Below are 24,785 nucleotides of genomic sequence, written 5' to 3' on the forward strand. Positions count from 1 at the left end.
TAATGCCTAATTTACAGGAAAACAGGGAATAGAGGAGCAACTTAAAGGACACCACGAGGAAATAAACATAGGATCCAGAATGTAGGACATCCCATAAAAACCTGGTTCAGACTCTTCATATTCAGTGTCGCGGGGAAAAAAAGACAGGGGGCTTGATTATAGACTCGCTGAATTTACTTGACTGATAACCTGATTAGACCATGGTTCAAAATAACAATTGTAATAGTCATTCTAGGGACAACTGGGAAAATTCGGACTTGATATTAGATGATACTATTAAATTTATTATTAATGTTCTTAGGTAGGATAACAGTATTATGGTTATGTAGAAAAATGTCCTCATTCTTAAGAGCTGCATGCCAAAAGATTTAGAGGTAAATATGATGTCTGCAATTTGCTGTCAAAGGTTCCGTCAAAAAAAATTTTTAAAAAGTGTACACACACACGTATAAAGAGAGATAAAGCAAATACGGTAAAATGTTAACAACTGTTGAATCTAGGTAGAAGGTATATAGGTGTCACTATGATCACTTCAATTCTTCTATATGTTTAGAAGTTTTCATCATAAAATGGGAAAATAAAATACAAAAAAGATTACTGACATAGATGATGTGACACAAACTCAACTATCTTTGGAGACCGTTACTCTATAATTCTGCAACAAAGATAACACTAATATAACCACATAATAAATGGCAATATTTATTAGAAAAATGAGAGCACTTGAATGCTTAAAAAAAAAAAGTGCCCTCATGGCAAAAAGGAAGAGATGATACTGTGTATAGCATATGTTTTATGTGTATGTATATGTCTGTGTATCTGTTCATTTTAGGATATTACATGTAAAATGCCTGGAAGGAAAGGAAAGGAGAAAGAAAATGAGAAAAATCTTAACATAGAGCATATTTTATTGTGTTCTCTCCACACAATAAACATGTTTCCCTAAATAAAGTTTCTCATTCAAATCTATTCAGGAAAGATTACGATGGAACAGCGAGGTAAGCGCTCACTCATCACAAACTTTATCAGTTTTCCAAAAGGAAATTTCTACTTGATAGTATATCAAAAAGAGCTTTTAATGGACAGCTTAAGACCCACCTCTGCCCCCCAAAACCCCCAAAACCAACAATTCCCTTTTCATTAAAAAAAAAAAAAAAAAAACACCAAACTTCTAGACATTGAAACAAAATGTGCTTCAAGTGGGCAGGTGACTTACACATAGAAGTGCTTATCCACCCTGGTTTCCCATCAGAATCACCTTTCAAGATTATATAGATGCCAAAGTTTCATCCCAGGATATACAGATGCAGTGGGTCAGGGTTATTTTTTGAAAGCCTGACAGATGATTCTGATATACAGCCAAGGTTGAGAACCACTAATACGGGCTAACGAGTATAACTCTACTTAACTTGAACTTATTGATACGTTGGATCAAAGGTTGTTAAATTGGTTGTATCTGAGTCAATTTTGGTGGGTTCAACAGATAAAGCACCTCTTACTCTCTGACACCTTTATTGTACGGTGATCATCTATGTTTCTGGAAACTGCTGTAGTAGTGGTAGGCGGGGAGAAGTAGGTAGCTGCTTTTTAAAAAGCAAATTAAAACCAAACCTGTAAATCAAGTAGGGATGGATTTACAATGGGTGGCATCATAGAGCCATTGAACTGAAAAGAACTTGAATTAATGACCACATTTAAAAGTCATTTTATCTTATAGCAAATTATATTTTCCTATTGTGCTGGATAGACAATGGATGGGTGAAACCTCTTCTGCAGCCACTTCATTTGATTCTTTCAAACTCTCTCACAGATTTTCATTAGTATCAGAAAAAGAAACTACTGTTTCACTGCACTTTCTTTGCCTGAACTCACACATACAGCGCATCATGTTTATACATCTATTACAGAAATTAATTCTACCTTGCAACTGTTCACAAGTCTCTCCAGCTAGACTGTAAACTCTGAGGTAAAGATAATTTCATATTCCTTTCTGAATCTTCCTACCACCTAGGGAAGGAAAATTAATGTTTGTGCTGAGAACTTTAATACACAATCTCATTTAATCCTCTCAGGTACCCTATGTAATAGGTACTGCAACTTTAATTTTTATAAGTGAAGAAACTAAGGCTCAGAAAGATTTCAGTTATTTGTCAGAGTGACAATGCTAGTAAGTGACAGAGCTCAAATTTGTGTACAGCTGTCATTAACAACCATGTCCCTTTGAATACATTATAGTTATTAACAGTTTTTCCACAGTAAGTGCTCCATATATAAAGACACTTACTAAAGAAACATTGGTTAAAATTATTACATAACTGGACTACAAATCATTTCATATTGAAATCTATAATGTATTTCCTTGATACAGAAAGATTAATGAAATTATAGGACAAAAAATTATATTATTTGGATAGTTCAAATTATTCTGCAAATAAACTTAAGGCAATTACAGAGAAGAGAATTTAGGACTTATCCCTCAGTTTTTTTCCTTAAGGTTTTACTGTATCTAGACTAACACAGCTTAAGAATCAAATCTCTCATTATAAAATACCGCCTTACACCAAAAAAGACATAGGAATACAGATAAATCAAGCAGACAGCATACAGAAGGTGGAAAAAAATCTAAGCACATTTAAAAAATAAAATTTAACTAGCTAGTACTCATTTGCAGCAATTTTTTAAAAATGCAGTTGCCATGAGCAAAATTCTTCAAACGATTAGTTAGCTAAAACAGTGGAGAAAAAGTAAAGAATGCTAGTATAAATATTTACTGTTTTTTGTGGAGTCCTATGCCCTGCTTGTCAGCTAAAAACAATTTCTAGAATAAAAATTCTCAAATTTGACTTTATGAGATACAATTAACAATAACTAATGAAAAAACTAATAAATTAGATGTTATTTGCAAGGATCATGTATAATTTAGTGACTATGATATAATTTTAAAGAGCCATTTAAATGATCAAGATCACCAGCTAAAAGAAGTTGTATGTCAAATTGTTCCTTAAAAAACAGTGACTAAAGTTAGCGCATTTTCAAATAGTGTAGGTCTTCTCCATAAAAATGCTTTGACAAGTGAAAAAGTAAATAAGAAACAATTTACAAAAAACTAGTATTCACCTAGTCCTAAAACTGTGATATAAAAATGTAAAAGCAACTGTTTAATTAAGCCTACCGAAATAAAATAAAAAAGAAGATTGCACATACAATTTAATGTGAAACAGAATATGGAGATTCTTTTGGGGTTTTGTCCTGTCTGTCCTCCCCTTCTCAAAAATCCTACTACCTTAAAAAGTTTTTGGATTAGGATAAATAAAATGTGTATTTAAATGAAAAATAACTGATAAGAAACTGGGCTTACTGCTTAGTTTCAAAAACTTTATAAAAACAGAACGTATTTTAAGACTATTAAACATGAGATTCACAAAAGAATGGGAAGTGATTTTTCTTGGATGGTAAACAGATGTGAGGGTGCAGACACATATATTATCTCTAAGTACCTTAGGCAGCATGGAAAGGTGTAAAGAGAATAGTTTTTGGAGTCACTGTGACTTAGATTTAAATTCTGGCTGCATGATATATTTAGCTTTGCAACCTGAGCAAGCTACTTCATCTCCCTGATGCTTAGTCTTGTCTGTAGAAGAGCATGGAGGAGACTACCTATGATTTTGTGTGTGTGTGTGTGCGTATATGGCTCGGCACAAGTAGGAGTTGGGTAAATACAAGGTCCCCTTTCACCCTTGGAAAACCATCAACTTACAGAGTTACTTGATCAGTGGTATACTAATTCAAAAGCATTCTAAGTCTTCTTTGAGGGAAGAACTTAACATTTTTGCATGGAAAATACAAAGCTCTAAAAATACACTTTCATACTAATTAGCAACCTCAAATTATTTTCTTAAAGATATGACTTAAGGATAGTCTCAGCAAACTACTAGAAATGAATAAACAGGAACATTTCTTATTTAACAAGTATTTATTCAGCTCTCACCATATGCCAGGCACTACTGTAGGTGCTGGGACTCTGGCCATAAATAAATTAGATGCAGTCCCAGATCTCACAGAATTTATATTCTGGTTATAAAACACAAGCTAGCATTTTAGAAGGAGAAAAGGGAGGTGATCTCAGAGCCCTCAAACTTAGGGGAAAATGCAGTTTTCCTTATTCTGATCCTCTAGGCAATTACTCTTTTGGGGTCAGACTCCTTTGAGGAATGGATGAACATTGCAGACATACTCATCATCTAAGAAAGTGTATGAACACACATAAATATGTTTGCAAAAACTTTCTGGGGATTCATGAACCCCTTGATCAAGAATTTCTGCTAGACTCTTCCACAGATTTTGAATTTAAAAGTTGGGAAAATATGAATATTGCTTGCATTAAGAAGACTGACTATAGTCTAAAACACAGATTTAATAAACAATTTAAGAAGATTCCCCAAATGTTAACTTTCTAAATATATTTTAAATGATTTAATTTCTGACTTATATTCAACTCAGCTTTTTGAAATATATGTATCAACCAAAAGATCTTTTTTATTCTAAGAAAAATGAATAAATTCCTATTTCTAATGGTACTACTTACAGGAATTTCCAACAGGACAATTCTATCTCTGACATAAAGTAGATGTTTAGGAATCTAAACAAATCTGATTAATTCTGACTAGTATTCTTTTTAAAAAATATGCTAATTATTTTTGTTATTAAAAAATATTTTTTATAATACTTCCAACTGTCTCCTCTTCTGTATTTCTACCACACTTTTGTCTTTCCCATTTTGCAAGTTAACTATCAGTTCCTGCCACTGTACTTCCTGGCAACCTCTTTGACACAGCACAAATCTAAGTTTAGAAGCATTTATAGAGCGTGGCTGCGCCTAACTCACTGCTATAGGAGGTCAAGTTAAGAGCTAAGAATTTAATGAAACATTGGTAATTTCTTCTTTTTTTTTTCCTGCTACTTGTGATTATGGTGCAACACTTTTCTATGGTCATTATTATTCTGAAAGGGTAAAGGAATGTTTCCCAAAATAGGATTCTAGACCGCAAAAGTCAGTTTTTACTGTAATTCACACATCTTTCTACTAATAATGAGTATACACTTATCATCTGATCTCTGCAATTATTTCACAAGTACCTGACTTCCAGTACCTCTTCCATCTAATACTGCACGTGTTTCTCACAGACTAAAATAGCAAACATATTCCTTTGCATCTATCATTCTTATGCTCCAAACACACGGTGGTTCCTCACTCTAAAATATAAAGTTCAAAAAGCCTCTCCAGTCTCTTCAAAGATAATTCTAGCATCCTATATTCTTTTTTTCACCACAGCAGTTCTCTGCTCTAGTCAAAATGATGTCCTTTCTTCCAAAGATAGCTTAGACTTTGTTCTTGCCTATCCCATCCACTTGAACTACCATCCTCCTCATTTCATTTCTGCCATTCTAATCATTCTCCAAATCCCATCTTTTCTCTGAAAATCTGACTTTCTCAGAAATCATTGTATTATTCACACGGCAATTAATCATATTCCCTATTTTGTCATTTCTTTTTATTCTTTACTAAATGATGTGAAACATTTTTATTATTTAACTTGTGAGTTGTATCTGCATTGTAAACTGCATTGAGAATACGGAGGGGACCATGCCTTGTGTTCTTGTAATCTCCTCCTAATGTCAATTCACTACACGGCAGATTGTCAATACTTAATCTGCTGACGTTAATAGAAGGCTTACGTAAAAATGTAATTAAGTATGTATCTCCTTAATTTTACAGTAATATAGTAACTATATTTAAGGCAAGTTTTCTATCCTGAACATTTCCCCTGAGTTTCCTGGTTCTGTTGCCTATTTCTTCACTGTCTATATGGCTACTATGTATAAGTATTTTCTATTTTTAAAAAAGTTTAAAAGTCATCCTTGGCATATGTTAAACAGAAATTTAGGGTTATAAAACATTTTTTAGACCTTGTTTGAAGTAAAAGAAGCCAACTTTCTTGAGGGAATAAGAAATTCAGCAAGGTATAACGAAATAACTCTGTAAGATTACACCCCAGGGTTGCAGTTTCAAACACATGAGGAAATGGAGTACTTATATGGCTAACAATGAATCAAAAACTATCTTTTGAGGGCTTATTTCCTCTAACCATGGTGGTGGATGCTGTGTGGAACCTACTGTCTACCTGAAGACATAAGACTCTCTTCACTCCACCTCCTGGTTACCACCATCTCTTTATTTATTTATTTTTTTTTTGAGGAAGATTAGCCCTGAGCTAACTACTGCCAATCTTCCTCTTTTTGTTGAGGAAGACTGGCCCTGAGCTAACATCCATGCCCATCTTCCTCTACATTTTTTTTAATATGTGGGATGCCTACCTCAGCATGGCTTTTGCCAAGCGGTGCCATGTCTGCACCTGGGATCTGAACCGGTGAACCCCGGGCCGCCGAGAAGCAGAACATGCGAACTTAACTGCTGTGCCACTGGGCCGGCCCCTACCACCACCTTTTTAGTTGTGTTAATATCCTATCCATATTTGTTTGATTTAGAGTTCTCTAAATGTATCACGACATATCTTTATTTTTAAATTAATTTTCATAGGTTTGGATACAATTCTTAATACTTTGAGGTACCTGCCACAAAAGACTGACTCACAATTACTGCTCTAGACCAAGAGATAAATTCTATTATTAGTAATATATAGTATCACTTTTATTCAACTCACTAAAATGTATTAATTGAAGAATTTTCCTTTTTTCCAGGATATTCTTATTGTTAAGAAAGGAAGAAATTATTTGATATTGCTGTGCAATAGTGAATCCTGGAAAATAGTGCAACTGAGATGATACAAAATTTTTCCCAGCAGCTGATACGGCTCTCAGACCTGTCAAGAAGGCTGGAGACTTGGAGGGTGAGTCTATTTCTTTACAACAAGTTTCATTACTAAGTCTGCTCCCTTAAATCTTTGAAGTATACATGTTAAAAATTAAGTTATTCATTTTTAGATGTCCAAAGACTTGAAAACCCTGTGAGAAAATACTTATTTGAATTACCAACTTGAAATGTAGGGTAATTAAAAAAAAAGACACTGTTTTGTCTCCTGGTACTAGAACTAAAATAAAACAAAAAAAACTACAGAGGAATAGTTGACAGCTCATCAGTATTCTAAGGAAGGTGAAGGGACAGAGTTTTACTCTGATGATGTACAGCAGGGTACAACAAACATGATTATCTTAGTTCAACACATATACCCACAGCACAACAATAAGATTAGAAAGAAATTATCCTCCGGTTTTCAACTGGGCACACAGGGGCACTGCAAGGTCTGGTCTTTAAAATAACAACTCATTCACTATCACTAACTTCCAGTTATGGCAGCAGCCTGCAGGAGGAGAAGCTGAAATATTCAAAAGCACATTTTTTGCCTCGAAATTAAGATTTAAGGGAGAGGGAGAAGGAAAAGGAGACATACAGGGAGGAAATTAAGTATAGCCCAAAGAAAAAGGTATTTCATACCCATTAAGTGACAACAAAACTATCTATAAAATAGAACTTTATCTCTATCTCCATTTCAGTATTTTCCCTAAACTTTAACTGATTCCTTAAAATGAAAGCAGTAAAAACTTATTATAGATTTCATTATGTAAATGTGTTCATATCTAGTATTTATATTATAAAATTATTTAAAATGCTTAAGAAATAAAATAAAACTTACCCCATCACTTTCTCTATGTGGATTCAGCCTACTATAAACAGCTTCAATAACATTGCGCCTAAAAAAAATTACGCTTTAGTTTATTAAATTACATACAATTATTGAGCTTATGAGTATTTAAATACTTCATCTTGACTACATTCAAAAATTAATTGCCACACTAAATACTTGCCAAGAACATAGCTTCCACATTTCACTCAGAATCTGATCCTGCACGATCCATTTGTTCTCATTTACCCAGGAAAGAAGGACCCTCATCCTCAAAGAGCATGATAAATAATTCTTTTTAAAAAAATCTCTTTTGGATGATATTTTACAGTTCCTCTCTTGCATAAGAACCATCAAGCCATTTCATCTTTAGATAACTGATCTACTTCTAACCCCAAATGGTTTAATTACTAATTATAAATGAACTCAAAATTAGTTCTTTTTGTTCTACTTACTTGCTAGCAAGCCCTCCCCCAGGAGGCAAATTTGGGATATTTTCTGCAGACAAGATGCGCATGACGTGGGCAAGATCCGGCATTCCTTCCTCACCAGACTTCTCCATAATCTCTGTAGGTTTTTAAAAAGAGTTCCTAAATTAATGTGATAACTCAGTATTGACAAAGAAGTGAAACAAGAGGTACTATTTGGTAGTTCTTATTTTAAAATATAAAAAGCAAACATTACTTTACTATCATACAAGGAACAAAAAAAGTAATATAAAAAATTATTTGCATCTATATGCTCATTCCAGCATTATTCATAAAAGTGAAAACTGGAACAAATTAAATGTCCAACAATAAAGAGACAGGTAAGAAAATCTTGGTACAGACACTGAGTGAAATGGTTTATAAATCACTAAAAATGATCCCTACGAACACAGTACAGCTATATGGAAACACACTTTTGGTCTAATTTTATGTAAAAATAATATAAAAATTATTAATACTATAATTACAGGAAAACAAAAACAATGAAGGGATAAGGATTATAAGGAGAAGGAGAAAAATTAAAAATCGTTTTATAAATTTTTGATCCTAAACAGTGATGTTCCACAACAATTTATTTAAAAGAAAAAAAAATAAATCACAGAAGTTTCTAATGCTTACAACAAAACAAAACATTTACACATTCCACTTATATTTACAATTTATGAAAAACAGACTTTTAAAGCATAATTATTTGGCCAGTATCAAGACATAAACTCCTCAAAAATCAGAAAATGACAACTTACTTTATTTTTATTTATTTATTTTTGAGGAATATTAGCCCTGAGCTAACATCTGCCATCAATCCTCCTCTTTTTGCTGAGGAAGACTGGCCCTGAGCTCACATCCGTGCCCATCTTCCCCTACTTTATATGTGGGATGCCTACCACAGCATGGCATGCCAAGTGGTGCCATGTTCGCACCCGGGATCCAAACTCGTGAACCCCGGACCCACAAAGCAGAACATGCACACTTAACCGCTGAGACACCGGGCTGGCCCTGACAACTTACTTTAAACACAACAAAAACGCAGTGTCCTAGGCAGCCCTCAAGATGCAAAATACAAACTGAGTATCATGCTTCACCAGACCCTGACTGTGACCTTAACTTTCACCACTCCAACTCAGCTCTGTTCTTGACTCCTGTATCTCCAAAGGCTCTATTGAGAGAAGCCTTCTCCTCCTTCTAGATCTTCACATGCACTTTTCCCTTGGTTTGGAACACTTTTTATGCCAATCCAACCAACCTCTTTTTATGGTTAACTTGTATTCCTCCTTCAGGTTTCAACTTTATGTGTCACTTTCTCCCACTCTTCTCTGACCCCAGCCTGGAGTTGGTGCACTGAGACATACTTCCATTGTACCCAATGTCTACTGTATCGGAGACTGCAAGCTTCATGAAAGCAAAACTGTAATTGTTCTACTTGCACTTGTATCTCTATAGTGCAGGGTTTCTCATCCTCGACACTACTAACATTTTGGCCCAGACAATTTTTTGTTGTGGAGGCTGTCTTGTGCACTGCAGAATATTAAGCAACATCTCTGGCCTCTACTCGCTAGACGCCAATGGGACCTCCTCATTTATGACACCAAAAACATCTCCAGACATTGCCACATGTCCCATGGGGGACCAAATCTCCCCCCACTGAGAACCACTGCAGTCTAGTACTTTACCAACCATTTTCACACTCCTCTACTGATGCCATTGCCATCCAAGCCAGCACCATCATCTGCCACCTGCATTAACACACGATTCCTAATTGGTCTCTTGGCTTCCCCTCTTGCCCCCTCTTTACAATCTCTTCTTTACATAGCAACTGAGAAAGATCCTTTGAAAATAGTCAGATCAAGTCACTTTTATGCTCAAAATCTCTTAATGACTTCCCAAAACCAGTTGAACAAAGTCCAAAGTCCTCATTTTGACCACAAAACCCTACATAATCTGCTTCTTAGCAACCTCTCTTAGTCTTCCACTTTTCTACCAGCTCATTCTAATCCAGCCATGCTCTCTAAGCACATTCCCTCCTCAGTCTTTGCTGCTCCCTCTGCCTGGAGCACTCTTCCCTCAGTGAGCCTCTCTCTCCCAAAGACTGTACAGGTAGGTATCTGCTCAAATGTCTTTCCTCACAGAGACCTTCCTAACCAATATTCCTTGTTACTCTCTGCTTACTGTTTTACTTTTCTTCTACTTAAAAAAAAAGCAGTTATTGGTCTCTATTAGACTATAAACTCCATGAGATCAAGAACTGCTTTGCTTTGTTTTCTGCAATATCCCCAGTGAAACACGTGCTCAAGGAAAGCTGAATAAATGAATACATGGTGAAAGTACTCACTAAATATCTAACTAATCAATGTAAGTTAAACACTATTCCCTATTTAACACCATACCTCCTCAATTTGCCCACCTTCACTACAAACCTGTACACAGGTTTGTCCAATACAACAGAATGCTTTTACCTCAAAATTTAATGTCAGATTACATGATTTAAAACCCTAATAGAAATACAATGCTCTTGAAGAACAGTGCCTCATAAAAAGAAGTTACATTGTAAGTACCGACAGAAATTGATTTGTGGTGGCTGCTTTGTCAAGGACTTTAAAGTCTTTCGATTGAATGATTTAAATCAAGTATTTGCCAGAGGCCCCAGAGATCATAATATTACATATTTGCCATCTCTGCCATATAATACATACTTTGGAAAGTTAAAAACTATACAAGAAAAAATTAATATTAAATGTTAACTACCCATATCGAATGGAATTGGCCACACCTTTAAGAAATTAAAACTTAGCTGTACAGAAGAGTTAATAAAAGCCAGTTTTCTGAGGACTTATGTGTCAGGCATCATACTAGAAACTTAAACATTATCTCATTTATTTATTAAAACAATCTGCATGGTTGGTGTTTTTATCTTTAGTTCACAATAAAGAAACTGGAGCCGTGAGAGGTGAGGCAAGTGGGCTGAGATCACATAACAAGTTGCTGACCAAACTGGAGAGTTCTTCTCAAAATGAAAACTATCTAGTTTCTTTTTTATGAATGAGGAAACAGGACAATAAGAAAATTCTTCTTGCCTTCTCATAAACTTCAGCCAGCAATCCTGTACCCAAATACAATATTGTTTATCAGAAAATGTGCATTATTAACAACTCCTATAAATAGCTCCTCTTAATAATTATGATAGTATCAAGAGGAACAGAGTGCCTCTGACATAGCCTTCTAAGCGTTCCCACACATTTCTTATGTTTCCATTACCCTAAAAGCAGAACTCACTGACAATTCGGAGCTGAAGAAATTGCAGACCAAAACCAAAAACAAAACCATTAAGCACCTTGTTTATAGTGTGCAGCGAGACAGCTGTAAAGCTAGAAAAGATTAATCTGCTCCCACCTCCAAATCTGCAAAAGAATGCAGTTTTCCTATGGTAATTACACATTTAAAATTGCAAATCTTCATATTTCAAAACTCTCACCAATTACCATAGCTACTATATTCAAAAGTCAACTCATAATAGGCCAAATTCAACAAGCCTATCACACCATAATCATTAATTATATCATTCAAATGTATTTACAATTTAAAAAAAAAATCAAGCCATTAAAGTGTTAGGAGAAAATATAGGTCAATATGTAACCTTGAATTGAGAGAAGTATTTTGTAAGAATGACATCAAAAAAGAAAGTAAGATTGACATAACTTCATAAAAAGTAATTTTATATCTAAAAAAACAGCACATATACAATCAAAATATAGTATTAAGTTGGGGATTCTGTCATAATCTCTAACATGCATTCTCTGTTTATCAAAGTAAATGACAATAAATTTTTAAAAGAATGTATAACTAATAAGAAAATGCAAGGATAAACTGGAATAGAAAATAGTGATTAATCCAAAAGAAGATAAGAAAGGAGAAAAAAAGGAAAGAGAATAGATGGCACATATGGAAACAAATAAGATGATGGATTTAAACCCAAAGATACCAGCAATTATATTAAAGATAAAGAGACTAACTTCTCCCCTCCCTCATTCCTGAATAATAATGGATTTTTAGCCCAAAAAGCTTTAGATTAGGCCAAGCAAGTTTGGTATATCAGGGGCGGAGGGGACAATGGTGGCAGCAGCAGGGTCCAGCCTGCGGTATCCCAGCTTGAGAACAGTAAGAAGAACTTTAGCACTGGGGCCGGGGTGGGGGGGGGGGGGGTTGACCTGGAATGGGGTTCAAAGCCAGTGTGGAGTGAGGAAGGCATCTACACAAGGATTAGCAGTGAGGGAAGATTTGTTAGATTCATCAGTATGAGCCAGGTCTCTCATTGTAGAAGGGATTTACAAATATGAAAAGAGAGGAAACTAAAATGACCTCTGTAGCACTGGACTGGAATTGGAGTTACTGGTGGGACAGTTAGATAGATAGATACACAGATAAGACAGAGAGGAAGGAAAGGAGAGAGGGATACAGACGTAAATGCGTATGTGTGTGCATGCCTGTGTGAGGGCATGCCAGTCTATCCTTGGAGAGGATTTGGGAACAGAAACAATCCAACAGCACATCTAACGCCCAGATCTCAATTCCCAAATACCTTACTCCCCTAAATAAAAGAAAAGAGTGATTATTAGAAAAGTGGCCCATGTAAGGGTTGGTACAAGGAAAATATGAGCAAGATGAACCTGGAATATCTCATTATGCCAGAAAAGAAGGAATTGTTCAAAGAATTATGGAGACAGGTCAAAAGGACACTGGAGAAAGCTTGAAGAGGTTCTCACTGGCCAAATCTAAGACAATATAAGTATCAAAATGAAAATAAAAATAACAGATTATAACAATATGAAAACAATAGGAATCTGAGTCCAAACTCATATAAATTGAACAAACAAATGGGTAGAAGAGAAAATTTTTCTTTACAGTAAAATGCTAACTAATACATATAGAAGGAATAACTGAATTAGAAAATCACCATTTGGCTATCACCCCAGTGGCAACTGATTCAGGAAAGAATAATCAATGGATACTAAAATTGGCAGGTGAAAACAAGAGAAAAAATAGGTTACTAACATAATCTCAAAGTATCTCCCTATTGAATACTTATTAATAGGTATAACATACTTGTTATGTTATTAATTATGTTATTAATATGTGTGTTAAGTATGTTATACTTCTTAATACTTTTATATTAATACCATTATACGTATTAAAACTTTTCAATGGAGGAACCTGAAAGACAACATCTCAAGCAAGTGATAAAAGTTAAGATTACCACTAATGGGACAAATTAACATCACGTGTCTCCTGATATGACGCATTGAGAAGCACCCAGAATCACATTGGTAGTATTCCTGCCAATGTATAACATAAATCTTATCAAGAGGAAACATCAGCCAACTCAAATTGAGGGACATTCTGCAAAATAACTAACCTGTACTGTTGAAAAATGTCAAGAACAGTAAAAAGAAGAAAAAGACTATGCAACTTTTTCACATTGAAGGAGACTACGGAGGCATGACAACTAAATGCTGCACATGGTCCAGACTAGATCTTGGACCAGTAAAAAGTATTAGTGAGATAACTACGGAAATTTGAAGAGATCTGTGGATTAGATTATTACATCGATGCTAACTTCCTAATTTTAAAGAATATTATTTTATTGAGGTCATATCAGCTTATAACATTGTGTAAATATCAGGTGTACATTACTATGGATCACACGGTATTTCTATTTTTAATTTTTTGAGAAATCACCATGCTGTTTTCCATCGTGGCTGGACCAGTTTGCAGTCCCACCAGCACTGTATGAGGCTTCCCTTTTCTCAACATCCTCTCCAACGCTTCTTATTTCTTGTCTTGTTAATTACAGCCATTCTGATGGGTGTGATGTGGTATCTCATTATAGTTTCAATCTGCATTTCCTTAATGATTAATGATGTTGAACATCTTTTCATGTGCCCATCAGCCATCTGTATATCTTCTTTGGAAAAATTTCTGTTCATATCCTCTGTCCCTCCTCTTTTTTCTTTTGCTGAGGAAGATTTGTCCTGAGCTAATATCTGTGCCAATCTTCCTCTATTTTGTATCTGGGTCACCACCACAGCAGGATGGCCACTGATGAGTGGTGTAGGTCCGCACCCCAGAACCAAACCTGCGCCACCCAAAGTGGAGCACACTGAACTTAATCATAGGCCAAGGGGCTGGTACAGATCCTCTGCCCATTTTTTGACTGGATTTGTTCATTTATATGTTGTTGAGCTGTATGAGTTCTCTACATATTTTGGAAATTAATCCATTATTGGATACATGATTTGCAAATATTTTTTCCTTTTTGTTTTGTTGATGGTTTCCTTTGCTGTGCAGAACCTTTTAGTCTCATGTAGTCCCATTTTGTTATTCTTTGGTTTCTCTTGCCTGAGTACATATGGTACTTGAAAAGATACTGCTAAGACTGATGTCAAAGAGGATACTGTCTGTATTTTCTTCTAAGAGTTTTATGGTTTCAGGTATTACATTCAAGTCTTTAATCCATGTTGAGGTAATTTTTGTGTACGGCATAAGATAATGGTCTACTTTGATTCTTTTGCATGTGGCTGTCCAGTTTTCCCAACACTATCTATCTAATCTTATCTATCTATCTATCTATCTATCTATCTATCTATCTATTACTGAGGAAGATTAGCCCTGAGCTATCTATCTATCTATCTATCTATCTATCTATTACTGAGGAAGATTAGCCCTGAGCTAACATCTGGGACAATCTTCCTCCACTTTTTATGTGGGTTGCCGCCGCAGCATGGCTGTCGAGTGGTGTAGGTCCACGCCCAGCATCCAAACCCATGAATGTGGGCTATCAAAGCAGAGTGTGCTGAACTTAACCATTATGCCACAGGGCTGGCCCCCCAACACCATTTATTGAAGAGACTTTCCTTTCCTCATTTTATGTTCTTGGCTCCTTTGTCAAAGATGAGCTGTGCATAGATGTGTGGTTTTACTTCTAGACTATCAATTCTGTTCCATTGATCTGTGTGTCTGTTTTTGTGTCAGTACCATGCTGTTTTGATTACCATAGCCTTGTAGTATATTTCGAAGTCAGGAATTGTGATGCCTCCAGCTTTGTTCTTTTTCCTCAGGATTGCTTTAGCTATTTGGGGTCTTTTGTTGCCCCATATGAATTTTAGGATTCTTTATTCAATTTCTGTGAAGAAAGTCATTGGGATTCTGATTGGGATTGCACTGAATCTGTAGATGGCTTTATGTAATATGGACGTTTTAACTATGTTTATTCTTCCAATCCATGTGCATGGAGTGTCTTTCCATTTCTTTAAGTCATCTTCAATTTCTTTCAATAATATCTTACAGTTTATAGGCTTTCACCTCCTTAGTTAAATTTATTCCTAGGTATTTTATTCCTTTTGTTGTGATTGTAAATGGGATTGTATTCTTGACTTCCCTTTCTAATAGTTTGTTATTAGTGTATAGAAATGCAACTGATTTTTGAAAGTTGATTTTGTATCCTGCAACTTTGGTGTATTTGTTGACCCTTTCTAATAGTTTTTGTTGGAATTTTCAGGGGTTTCTATATAGAGAGTCATGTCATCTGCAAATAGAGTTTCATTTCTTCCTTCCCAATTTGGATCCCATTTATTTCTTTTTCTTCTCTGATTGCTATAAAACTTCCAGTACTATGTTGAATAAGAGTGGTGAGAGTGGGCACCGTTGTCTTGTTTCTGTTCTCAGAAGAATGGCTTTCAGTTTTTCCTCACTGAGTATGATATTGGCTGCGGGTCTGTTATATAGGGTTTTTATTATGTTGAGGTACTTCCTTCTATACCCATTTTATTGAGAGTTTTTATCATATATGGATGTTGGTCTTCTCAAATGCTTTCTCTGTGTCTATTGAGATGATCATGTGACTTTTATTCTTCATATTGTCCAGCAAATATGCTCCCAATTAGAAGATGCTTAATAGAATTAATCAGAATTGATTGATTTGCAGATGTTGAACCATCCTTACATCCCTGGAATAAATCTCACTTGATCATGGTGTATTATTGTTTTAAAGTATTGCTGTATATGACTTGCTAATATTTTGTTGAGGATTTTTGCATCTATGCTCATGAGCAATATTGGCCTGTAACTTTCCTTTTTGGTGTTGTCCTTGTCTGGTTTTGGTATCAGGGTAATGCTGGGGATGGTAAAATGAGTTAGGAAGCATCATGTGCTCTTCAATTTTTCAGAATAGTTTGAGAAGGACAGGAATTAATTTTCTTTGAATGTTTGGTAGAATTCACCAGAGAAGCCATCTGGTCCTGGACTTTCGTTTTTGGGGAGGTTTTTGATTACTGTTTCAATCTCTTTGCTTGTGATTGGTCTATTCAAATTCTCAGTTTATTATTGATTCAGTTTTGGGAGATTGTATGATTCTAAGAACTTATCCATTTCTTCTAGGTTATCAAGTTTGTTGGTGTATAGCTTTTCATAGTATTCTCTTATAATCCTCCGTATTTCTGTGGTGTTGACTGTAATCTTTCCTATCTCATTTCAGATTTCATTCATTTGAGTCTTCTCTCTTGTTTTCTTAGTGAGTCTGGCTAAGGGTTTGTCAATTTTATTTATCTTCTCAGAGAACCAGCTCTTAGTTTCATTGATTCTTTCTATTGTTTTTAGTATCTATTTCATTTATGTCTGCTCTGATTTTTATCTCCTTCTTTCTACTGACTTCGGGCCTTCTTTGTTCTTCTTTTCCTAGTTCCTTTAGGTATATAGTGTAAGCTTGTTGATTTGAGATTTTTTTTGTTTCTTGAGGTAGGCCTCCATTGCTATATATTTCCCTCTTAGTACCGATTTTGCTGCATCCCATATGTTTTGGTATGTTGTGTTTTCATTTTGATTTGTCTCCAGCTATTTTCTGATTTCTCCTTTGTTTTCTTCATTGATCCAATAGTTGTTCTGTAGCATGCTGTTTAGTTGCCACATATTTGTGACTTCCCCAGCTTTTTTCTTGTAGTTCATTTCTAGTTTTATAGCATTGTGGTCAAAAAAGATGTTTGATTATGATTTCGTCTTCTTAAATTTATTGAGGATTGCCTTGTTTACCAACATATGGTCTATCTTTGAGAATACTCCATGGGCATTTGAGAAGAATGTGTATTCTGTTGTTTGGGGATGAAACAATCTATATATATAGATCTATTAAGTCCATCTGGCCTAGTGTTTTATTTAAGGCCACTGCTTCCTTGTTGACTTTCTATCTGGATGATCTATCCCCTGATGTAAGTGAGGTGTTAAGGTTCCCAACTATTATCATGTTGCTGTCAATTTCTCCCTTTAGGTCTGTTAATAGTTGCTTTATATACTTTAGTGCTCCTATGTCAGGTGCATATATATTTATATTAATAAGTGTTACGTCTTGGGTAGAATATCCCTTTTATCATTCTATAATGCCCATCTTTGTCTCTCGTTATCTTTACATACTTTAGTGCTCCTATGTCAGGTGCATATATATTTATATTAATAAGTGTTACGTCTTGTGGTAGAATATCCCTTTTATCATTCTATAATGCCCATCTTTGTCTCTTGTTATCTTTCTTATCTTGAAGTCTGCTTTGTCTGATATAAGTATGGTTACACTCACTTTCTTTGGCTTGCCATTTGCTTGGAATATCATTTTCCATCCTTGCACTGTGAGCCTATGTTTGTCTTTAGAGCTGAGATGTGTTTCCTGGAAGCGTCATATTGTTGGGTCTTGTGTTTTAATCTATCCAGCCTCTCTGTATCTTCTGCAATCGGTGATTGCAATCCATTTACATTTACAGTAATTGATATATACTGTCATTTTATCTTTTGTTTTCTTGTTCTATATTTCCATTGTTTCTTTTTCTTTGTATTTCTATCTGCCATTTCAGTTTGGTGGTTTTCTCTTTATTTACAATTTGTGATTCTGCTCTGATTTTTTTGTTTTGTGGCTACTATGAGGTTTGTATAAAAGATCAAATGAACGAGATAGTCCTTTTTTTAACAGCCTCTTATCTCCATTAGCCTATGCAGGTTCCATCCCTTTCTTCTTCCATTTCTATATTTTTGTTGTCACAATATTCTTTTTTGTGTTGTTTGTGACCAAACTGAAGTGTTTATAGTTATTTTTGATGTTTTCTTTCCCTTTATCCCTTATGTTATAATTGTTTGAGAACCTATTCCTATATAGAGCTGCAGTTTCCTGACTCCTCTATTTATCTCCTTGGTCAAAGTTTTGTAAACCTTTATCTTTTTGTTTCAGGTAGGAGGGCTCCTTTCAAGCCTTCTTGTAAGGCAGGTCTATTGGTGATGAACTCCTCCAGCTTTTACTTGTCTGGGAAAGCTTTCATTTCTCTTTCACATCTGAAGGATAATTTTGCCAGACAGAATATTCTTGGCTGACAGCTTTTTTCTTTCAGTATTTTGACTATATCATTCCACTTTCTCCTAGCCTGTAAGGCTTATGCTGAGAAATATGCTGAAAGCCTGATGGGAGTTCCTCTGGAGGTTATTTCCTTCTCTCTTGCTGCCCTCAATATTTTTTCTTTGCCATTGATTTTTGCCAATTTTAATATTATACGCCTTGGAGAAGGTCTTTTTGAACTGATGTAATTAGGAGTTCTATAAACTTCAGATACGTGCATGTCCAGTTCCTTCCACAAGTTTGGGAAGTTATCAGCTATTATTTCTTTGAATAAGCTGTCTATTCCTCTCTCTGTCTCTTCTCTCTCTGGGATACCTATAATCCTTCTATTACTTTTCCTAAGTGACATGGATATTTCTTGAAGAATTTCTTCATTTTTAAAAAATCTTAGTTCTCTCTCCTCCTCTAGCTGGATCATTTCTAGGTTTCTATCTTTGAGCTCACTAATTCTCTCCTTTATAATGTCTACTCTATTTTTAATGCTTTCTACATTATTTTTATTATTTCACTGTGATCTTCATATCCAGAAATTGTTTGGTGTTTTTTTTTTTTTTTTAGAGCTTCAATCTCTTTGGTGAAGCATTCCTTCTGTTCATTAATTTTATTCCTGAGCTCATTTAACTGTCTGAGTTTTCTTGTAACTCGTTGAGTTTCTTTATGCCAGCTATTTTGAATTCTGTCAGTTAGATGGCAATCTTCTGTGACTTCAGGTTTGGTTTCTAGAAAGCTGTCCTTTTCCTTCTGTTCTGTGTGTTACTGTAGTTCTTCATGGTGTTTGATGAACTGACCATCTGCTGGCTCACTCAGTAATCACCTTTTCTTATTTGGGTACAGATTTGGTTACTTTGGTTCTCAGCTGCTTCTGATTCTATTTAACAGCCTGCACTTTCCACCCTCCACTGCCTCTACAGAAGCAGCGTCAGTGCCCTCCTTCTATCACTTGTGCCTCTGGAGTTGCTGGTGCCTTGCTGATTAGTTGTCACTACAGTCTCCAGTGACACCACCAGAGTCACCAGGCTGCAAGCACTTCTGCTGCTTCCGGGGTCACCTAGGTCTTGTGTTCCTCCACTGGCTCTCTGTGAGCTCAGATGCTACTGTCCTGTGCACCACCTGTGCTGCTGTTCCCGAGTTGTCTGGGGGTGCTGGTTGAACCACTGTCAGGGGTGCTAGGTTCATGGGTGTTGCTGTCACTTCCAGGGACCTGAGGACTTGTATACACCCCGACTGATGGAGGAGCTGGTGTTGGAGGTGCTGCCACTGGGAGCTGGGTCACTGGTTCTGCTACTGTTCCTGACACTTTTGATTGCAGGTTCCACCTGGCACCGCTGGGGGTGAGAAGGGCTGTTTTTTCTGTTCCCACCCCATCTGCTCACAGTTGTGTAGGTGGAGCTGCCACCAACTGTCACCATTCCATAGGTGTTCACATGTGTGAGGCTGCCACTGCTTTGTGGGCATTTTTGCATGCAGGGCCAGGATGCCCTGGCCTCCAGAGTTCCATGGGCCACTGTGTGAGGATCCTTGTCCTGGATCACTGCCACCAGGGGAGGGGAAAGGGGCTGCTCCCCTAGTTCCACTGCTTCCCAGGGGTCATGGCATGTCTGTTTGGTGGTAACTTAGAGGGGAAAGACAAAGGGTACAACTCACTCTGCTATGACACTGATGTCACTCTTAACTTCCTAATTTTGATGGATGTACTATAGTCACGTAGAGACTGTTCTTTTTGTATTAAGGGATACTGTCTGCAAATTACTCTCCATTGGTTCAGAAAAAAATTTAGTAATCCAAAGGACGGGAGGGAGAGGTGCAAAGGGAGAGAGAGAAAAAGAATGTATGCTATAGAATGTATATAGAGATATGAGTTAAATGAAGTATAATGTAAACAAATGGGGAATCTAGGTAAAAGGTACTCATGTACATGAGAGCCCTCCATAAAATTTTTGCAACTTCTGTAAGTTTAAAATTATTGCAAAATAAAGTTTAAAAAAGTAAAATCAATAATCCTTTATAACACCAATGCTAACTATATCAGTAAGATGAAAAACACATGGTAATGAATTCCTATGATTAACTTGGGAAGGGAGAATTAGTATTAGTGGAATTACAGCACTTAGTGTTCATGATAACCTGAGGCAAATTTCACTGGATTCTTCACTTCCAACCAAAAATGTAATCAGGGGGAAGAAAAAGGCACGCTTTAACAGAGTATTTTCAAATGATGTCTCTCTTCGGTGGTATAATAGACAAATTTGTCTTCTCCCTGCCATAAATCGCCATGCATTGGTCCAAGATGTGACAGTAAATCTTAAGCAGATAGATGCTTATTTTTTAAGGCCTTGTTTTGAAATATTTAATTGCTTTTCCTAAGGAAATTTTAAAACTATTTGATAAACAAGTAAGAACACTTTTCCTTCCTTCTAAATAAAAAAAAGCTTCTCTTACCTTCAACCCGTGATTCCAAGTACTTATCCAACTCTGAATCTTTTCTCACTGCTTCATCTGAGACCTTAGGGGCATTTGAAAAGCAAACTAGTACAATACTCATGTTATCTCGACTTCCCTGTATATTAAAGAAAGAAAAAGAAAGAATTATACTTCTATAGTTTACCAACTTTCTATTATTTACTTCAAAAGAGTTAATTACAGTAAGCAATTATAGTTTATTTCATCATTCAGAATGTACACATTCAACACGTTCATTTTCATTCCAAAGAACTATTTTAGCACACCCTAAGAAACAAGGTCTCTAGGTATGGGTAGACCTGTAATTACGTTATGACTTTTGATTCTATATATGTATTCTTACCCACCACCATTCCACAATCTGAGAAATGAAGATATCTTCATATGTATTATATCTTCTAAACTGTGTTTTACATTCAGGACTACATTTCCCCAAAGCAACTTAGGCCAAAAATGCATCCTCCCAAACAAATGTGCAATTTTTTCCCACTTAATTAATCTGCATCAGAGCAATGCTACTAAACTCTACTCAATTTGACATAGCTGAAAACTGTTAATCATTAGGATACCCAAAACACTAAACTGAACTACAAGCAGAGAACAAAAAATTAAATTGGGAACTGTTCTGAGTGTACAGAATCAAACAATGGAATATAACTGGATGGCTGAGACACACTGTAGTCTGATGTAATAACTTCTGAAGAAAAGACATCAGATTGTTATACACAATCAGAAAGAGTGTCAGTGTCTATAGAGAGCAGCTAAAACTGCTAATTTAAGGACAAATTTTACTGCTGCCTTTTAATCACACCATCACAGACAAATGATCTACAAAAGGAAGTACAGAATATATATTACTTTATTACCAGGAGATTATAAGCAAGAAATTTAAAACATTTTCTCATTGTTTTTCCTATAGATACATTACTCTGAGTTTCTTAGAAAAGAATGAAACTGTTCTTGGAATAGGAATTTTTTTCAACCTGGTTTTTTTTTTCATATTCACCATTCTAAAAAACTAAGTCAATGGAGGTGGTAGGCTATTTTGTTTGATAATGGGGTTTGCCAACCCAAGTGAAAAAAGCCAAGGCCACACCCATTCTAGTCTTCTCAGTCATTATGGCCAGAATCTAGGCAGGCATTGTTTGGTTTAGACTTGCCACCTTTTCAGAACCCACAGGACGCAACCAAAAGGACAAGCAGGCCTTGAAGAACTTCTGCTACCACCTCCTAAAACTCAGTGGAGCAAAGTCTGAAGGCAGTAAAGGTCAGGTCTTAAGAAGGCTTCATAAAGAGTAATAATTCTCTCCACAAACTCTCATGCTTTAGTGGGAAGAACCATCATGAGTTCTTAACCATAATCAGATTCTCGATATCTGGAAAAAAAAAAATCAGGATTTCCAAATTGGCCCAAACTAATTTCATTCCTTAATGAAAACCACCCAAAACTTTCACAATGACTTAATATTGCATTGGCTGTATGAATACACACACACACATATATACACACATTATGGCTCCAAATAGCAAAAAAAGGAGTCAATACATTCCACAGGAGTCAGGATTTACCATAAAAGTTCAGACCAGGCAAAATTTTATACCACAGATATTCAAGAATCAAGCACTACTTGAATATTAATGATTTTTCAAAAGCAATTTTATGAATAAACAGAACTAACACCTTAGATTTTTAGAAATCCAGCTTCTCCCAACCATTTCTTATTTTGGTAACAACAGCAAGAGTGTTGTGTCATTTAGCCATTCCTAATGAATACATATATAATTTTCCTCATATTTTTGTAAGTTATAAAACACACATTCTATCAGTTGGAAAACTACCAGAAAGATAGTTTCAAGAAGTTTAAATATCCAAAGATATTTAAAGGAAATAATTTACAATTACACCTCTGTACATGTGATTTCAATGATGCTGCTTCTATTTCTACATAAAGATGACTTTCCTCTAAACACAAAGTATGAGTGTGTTTCAATAATTTATATACAGCAACTGAAAAAGATCCTTCCCTTTATGCCTCTTCAGTTTTCTAAAGATAAATCATCCTTGCATAATCAGTATAAATTTTTCATTAAGTCCAGAAATGAAACATGATTAAACAAAAAGAAGAAGAAGAAAACCCAGCTTGGATAATAAAAGGAGTTAGCCAGATATTTAATACTGATTACTTCAGTACACCTTTTCTTTTTACTTTTTAATTTTGAAAACAGCACAGCTGTATAACTGTAAGGAATTAGTGTATTAATAGATAGTTACAGGTCAAAGTAGCCACTGCCCCTGCCATAAGCAAGGTTATCTAAATTTAAGCAGAAAATAATTTGATGCTATTAGTTTTAAAGTTGAATGCTGCATGGTAATAAAGAAGTGTCCCGGATCAAGTCTTCATGCAGCATATGAAATAGGTTGTGAACAGAATATCTATCACTGTCAAGGTTAGTAAATAAATATATGATAAGTAAAGCATCAATATTTCTCTCTTTTTTTTTTTGGGAGGAAGAGTAGCCCTGAGCTAACATCTGCTGCCAATCCTCCCCTTTTTGCTGAGGAAGACTGACCCTGAGCTCACATCTATGCCCATCTTCCTCTACTTTATATGTGGGACGCCTACCACAGCATGGCTTGCCAAGCGGTGCCATGTCCATACCTGGGATCCGAACCGGCAAATCCTGGGCCACCAAAGCAGAACATGCGCACTTAACTGCTGCGCCACCAGGCCAGCCCCAATATTTCTCATTTTTTAAATCAATTTTTTTAAACCTGCACTCACTGTAGTTATCTCATTTACATTATAGTTCAAAAAACAGCCAAGCTTAAGGAATAGACCAAATTTTTACCTATTTACGAAAGATGAAGCCTACGACTACTTTATTTGAAGAATACTCACTTCCCTCACCATTACCTTACTCCTTGAACTTGTATTTCCCACATAAAAATTTACCTCTTTGTTTCATAACTATCATCAACAGAACTAAAATTTACTGAGGTCTGTAAACCAGATACCATCCAGGCACTTGCCAAAAGCTTTACTCTGAACAAGTCCATGATGAAGATATTATCATCTCTATTTTATAAAGATGAAGAATCTGAGGCTTTGCACAAATTCATACTAAGTGACACAGCATACCTTAAAACTCAGCCGTGTGGCTCCAAAGCCTATGTTCTAATATTAATCCCATCGTTCTCAAACAGTGCACCAAGAAGCCCCAGGGCGCCACAGTGTGCTCAGAGATATTTTAAAAGAGGGGGAAACATCTGTGGATACTCCACAAATTAGCCCGAGGTAGTTCACAGTTTTAACATCAGATAACACTATATTGCTCTCAATGACATCCTGTCTTTCAAAGCTGAGGTTTTAGGGGTTGCTGTAATAAAAAGCCAGTCCCCATAAAAATCAATGTGATACAGGAAATGATGGTTGCAGTGCCCATTGATTCCAAGGTTTGTGTTGTGCAGATACCAACAGGTACCACATTTTATTAGTATGTAACTGTAGTTTTTTAAAGAATGAAATAAAACATACTTTTTCAATGTATGTGAACTCTTTTGTTAAGACATATGTACTCATTAAGTTTGGATCTAACTACTTAATACTTGTAACTGTTAGGTATTAATATGGCTAAGTAGCACTGTGAAAAGGCACCATGAACCAAGAAAGTTTGGGAAACTCTACACTACATATTCTGTACTTTTACAGTCAGTCCTCT

General features: G+C 35.7%; 1 protein-coding gene across 8 annotated transcripts in view; it reads right to left on the reverse strand.

Annotated features, from left to right (window-relative positions):
• The window catches only part of PPM1B (protein phosphatase, Mg2+/Mn2+ dependent 1B), a 92,326-nt gene that overhangs the window by 17,282 nt on the left and 50,259 nt on the right, over positions 1-24,785 (reverse strand). For all 8 annotated transcript variants that reach the window (XM_008515175.2, XM_070572767.1, XM_070572768.1 and 5 more), the window contains exons 3-5: positions 21,045-21,162; positions 8,156-8,267; positions 7,713-7,770 (exon numbers count right to left, since the gene is read on the reverse strand). In XM_008515175.2, the coding sequence (XP_008513397.1) occupies positions 7,713-7,770; positions 8,156-8,267; positions 21,045-21,162 (288 nt within the window). The remainder of the gene's footprint in view (positions 1-7,712; positions 7,771-8,155; positions 8,268-21,044; positions 21,163-24,785) is intronic.

This window comes from Equus przewalskii, chromosome 14 (genome assembly GCF_037783145.1).
Source record: "Equus przewalskii isolate Varuska chromosome 14, EquPr2, whole genome shotgun sequence".
Classification (NCBI taxonomy): Eukaryota; Metazoa; Chordata; class Mammalia; order Perissodactyla; family Equidae; genus Equus; species Equus przewalskii.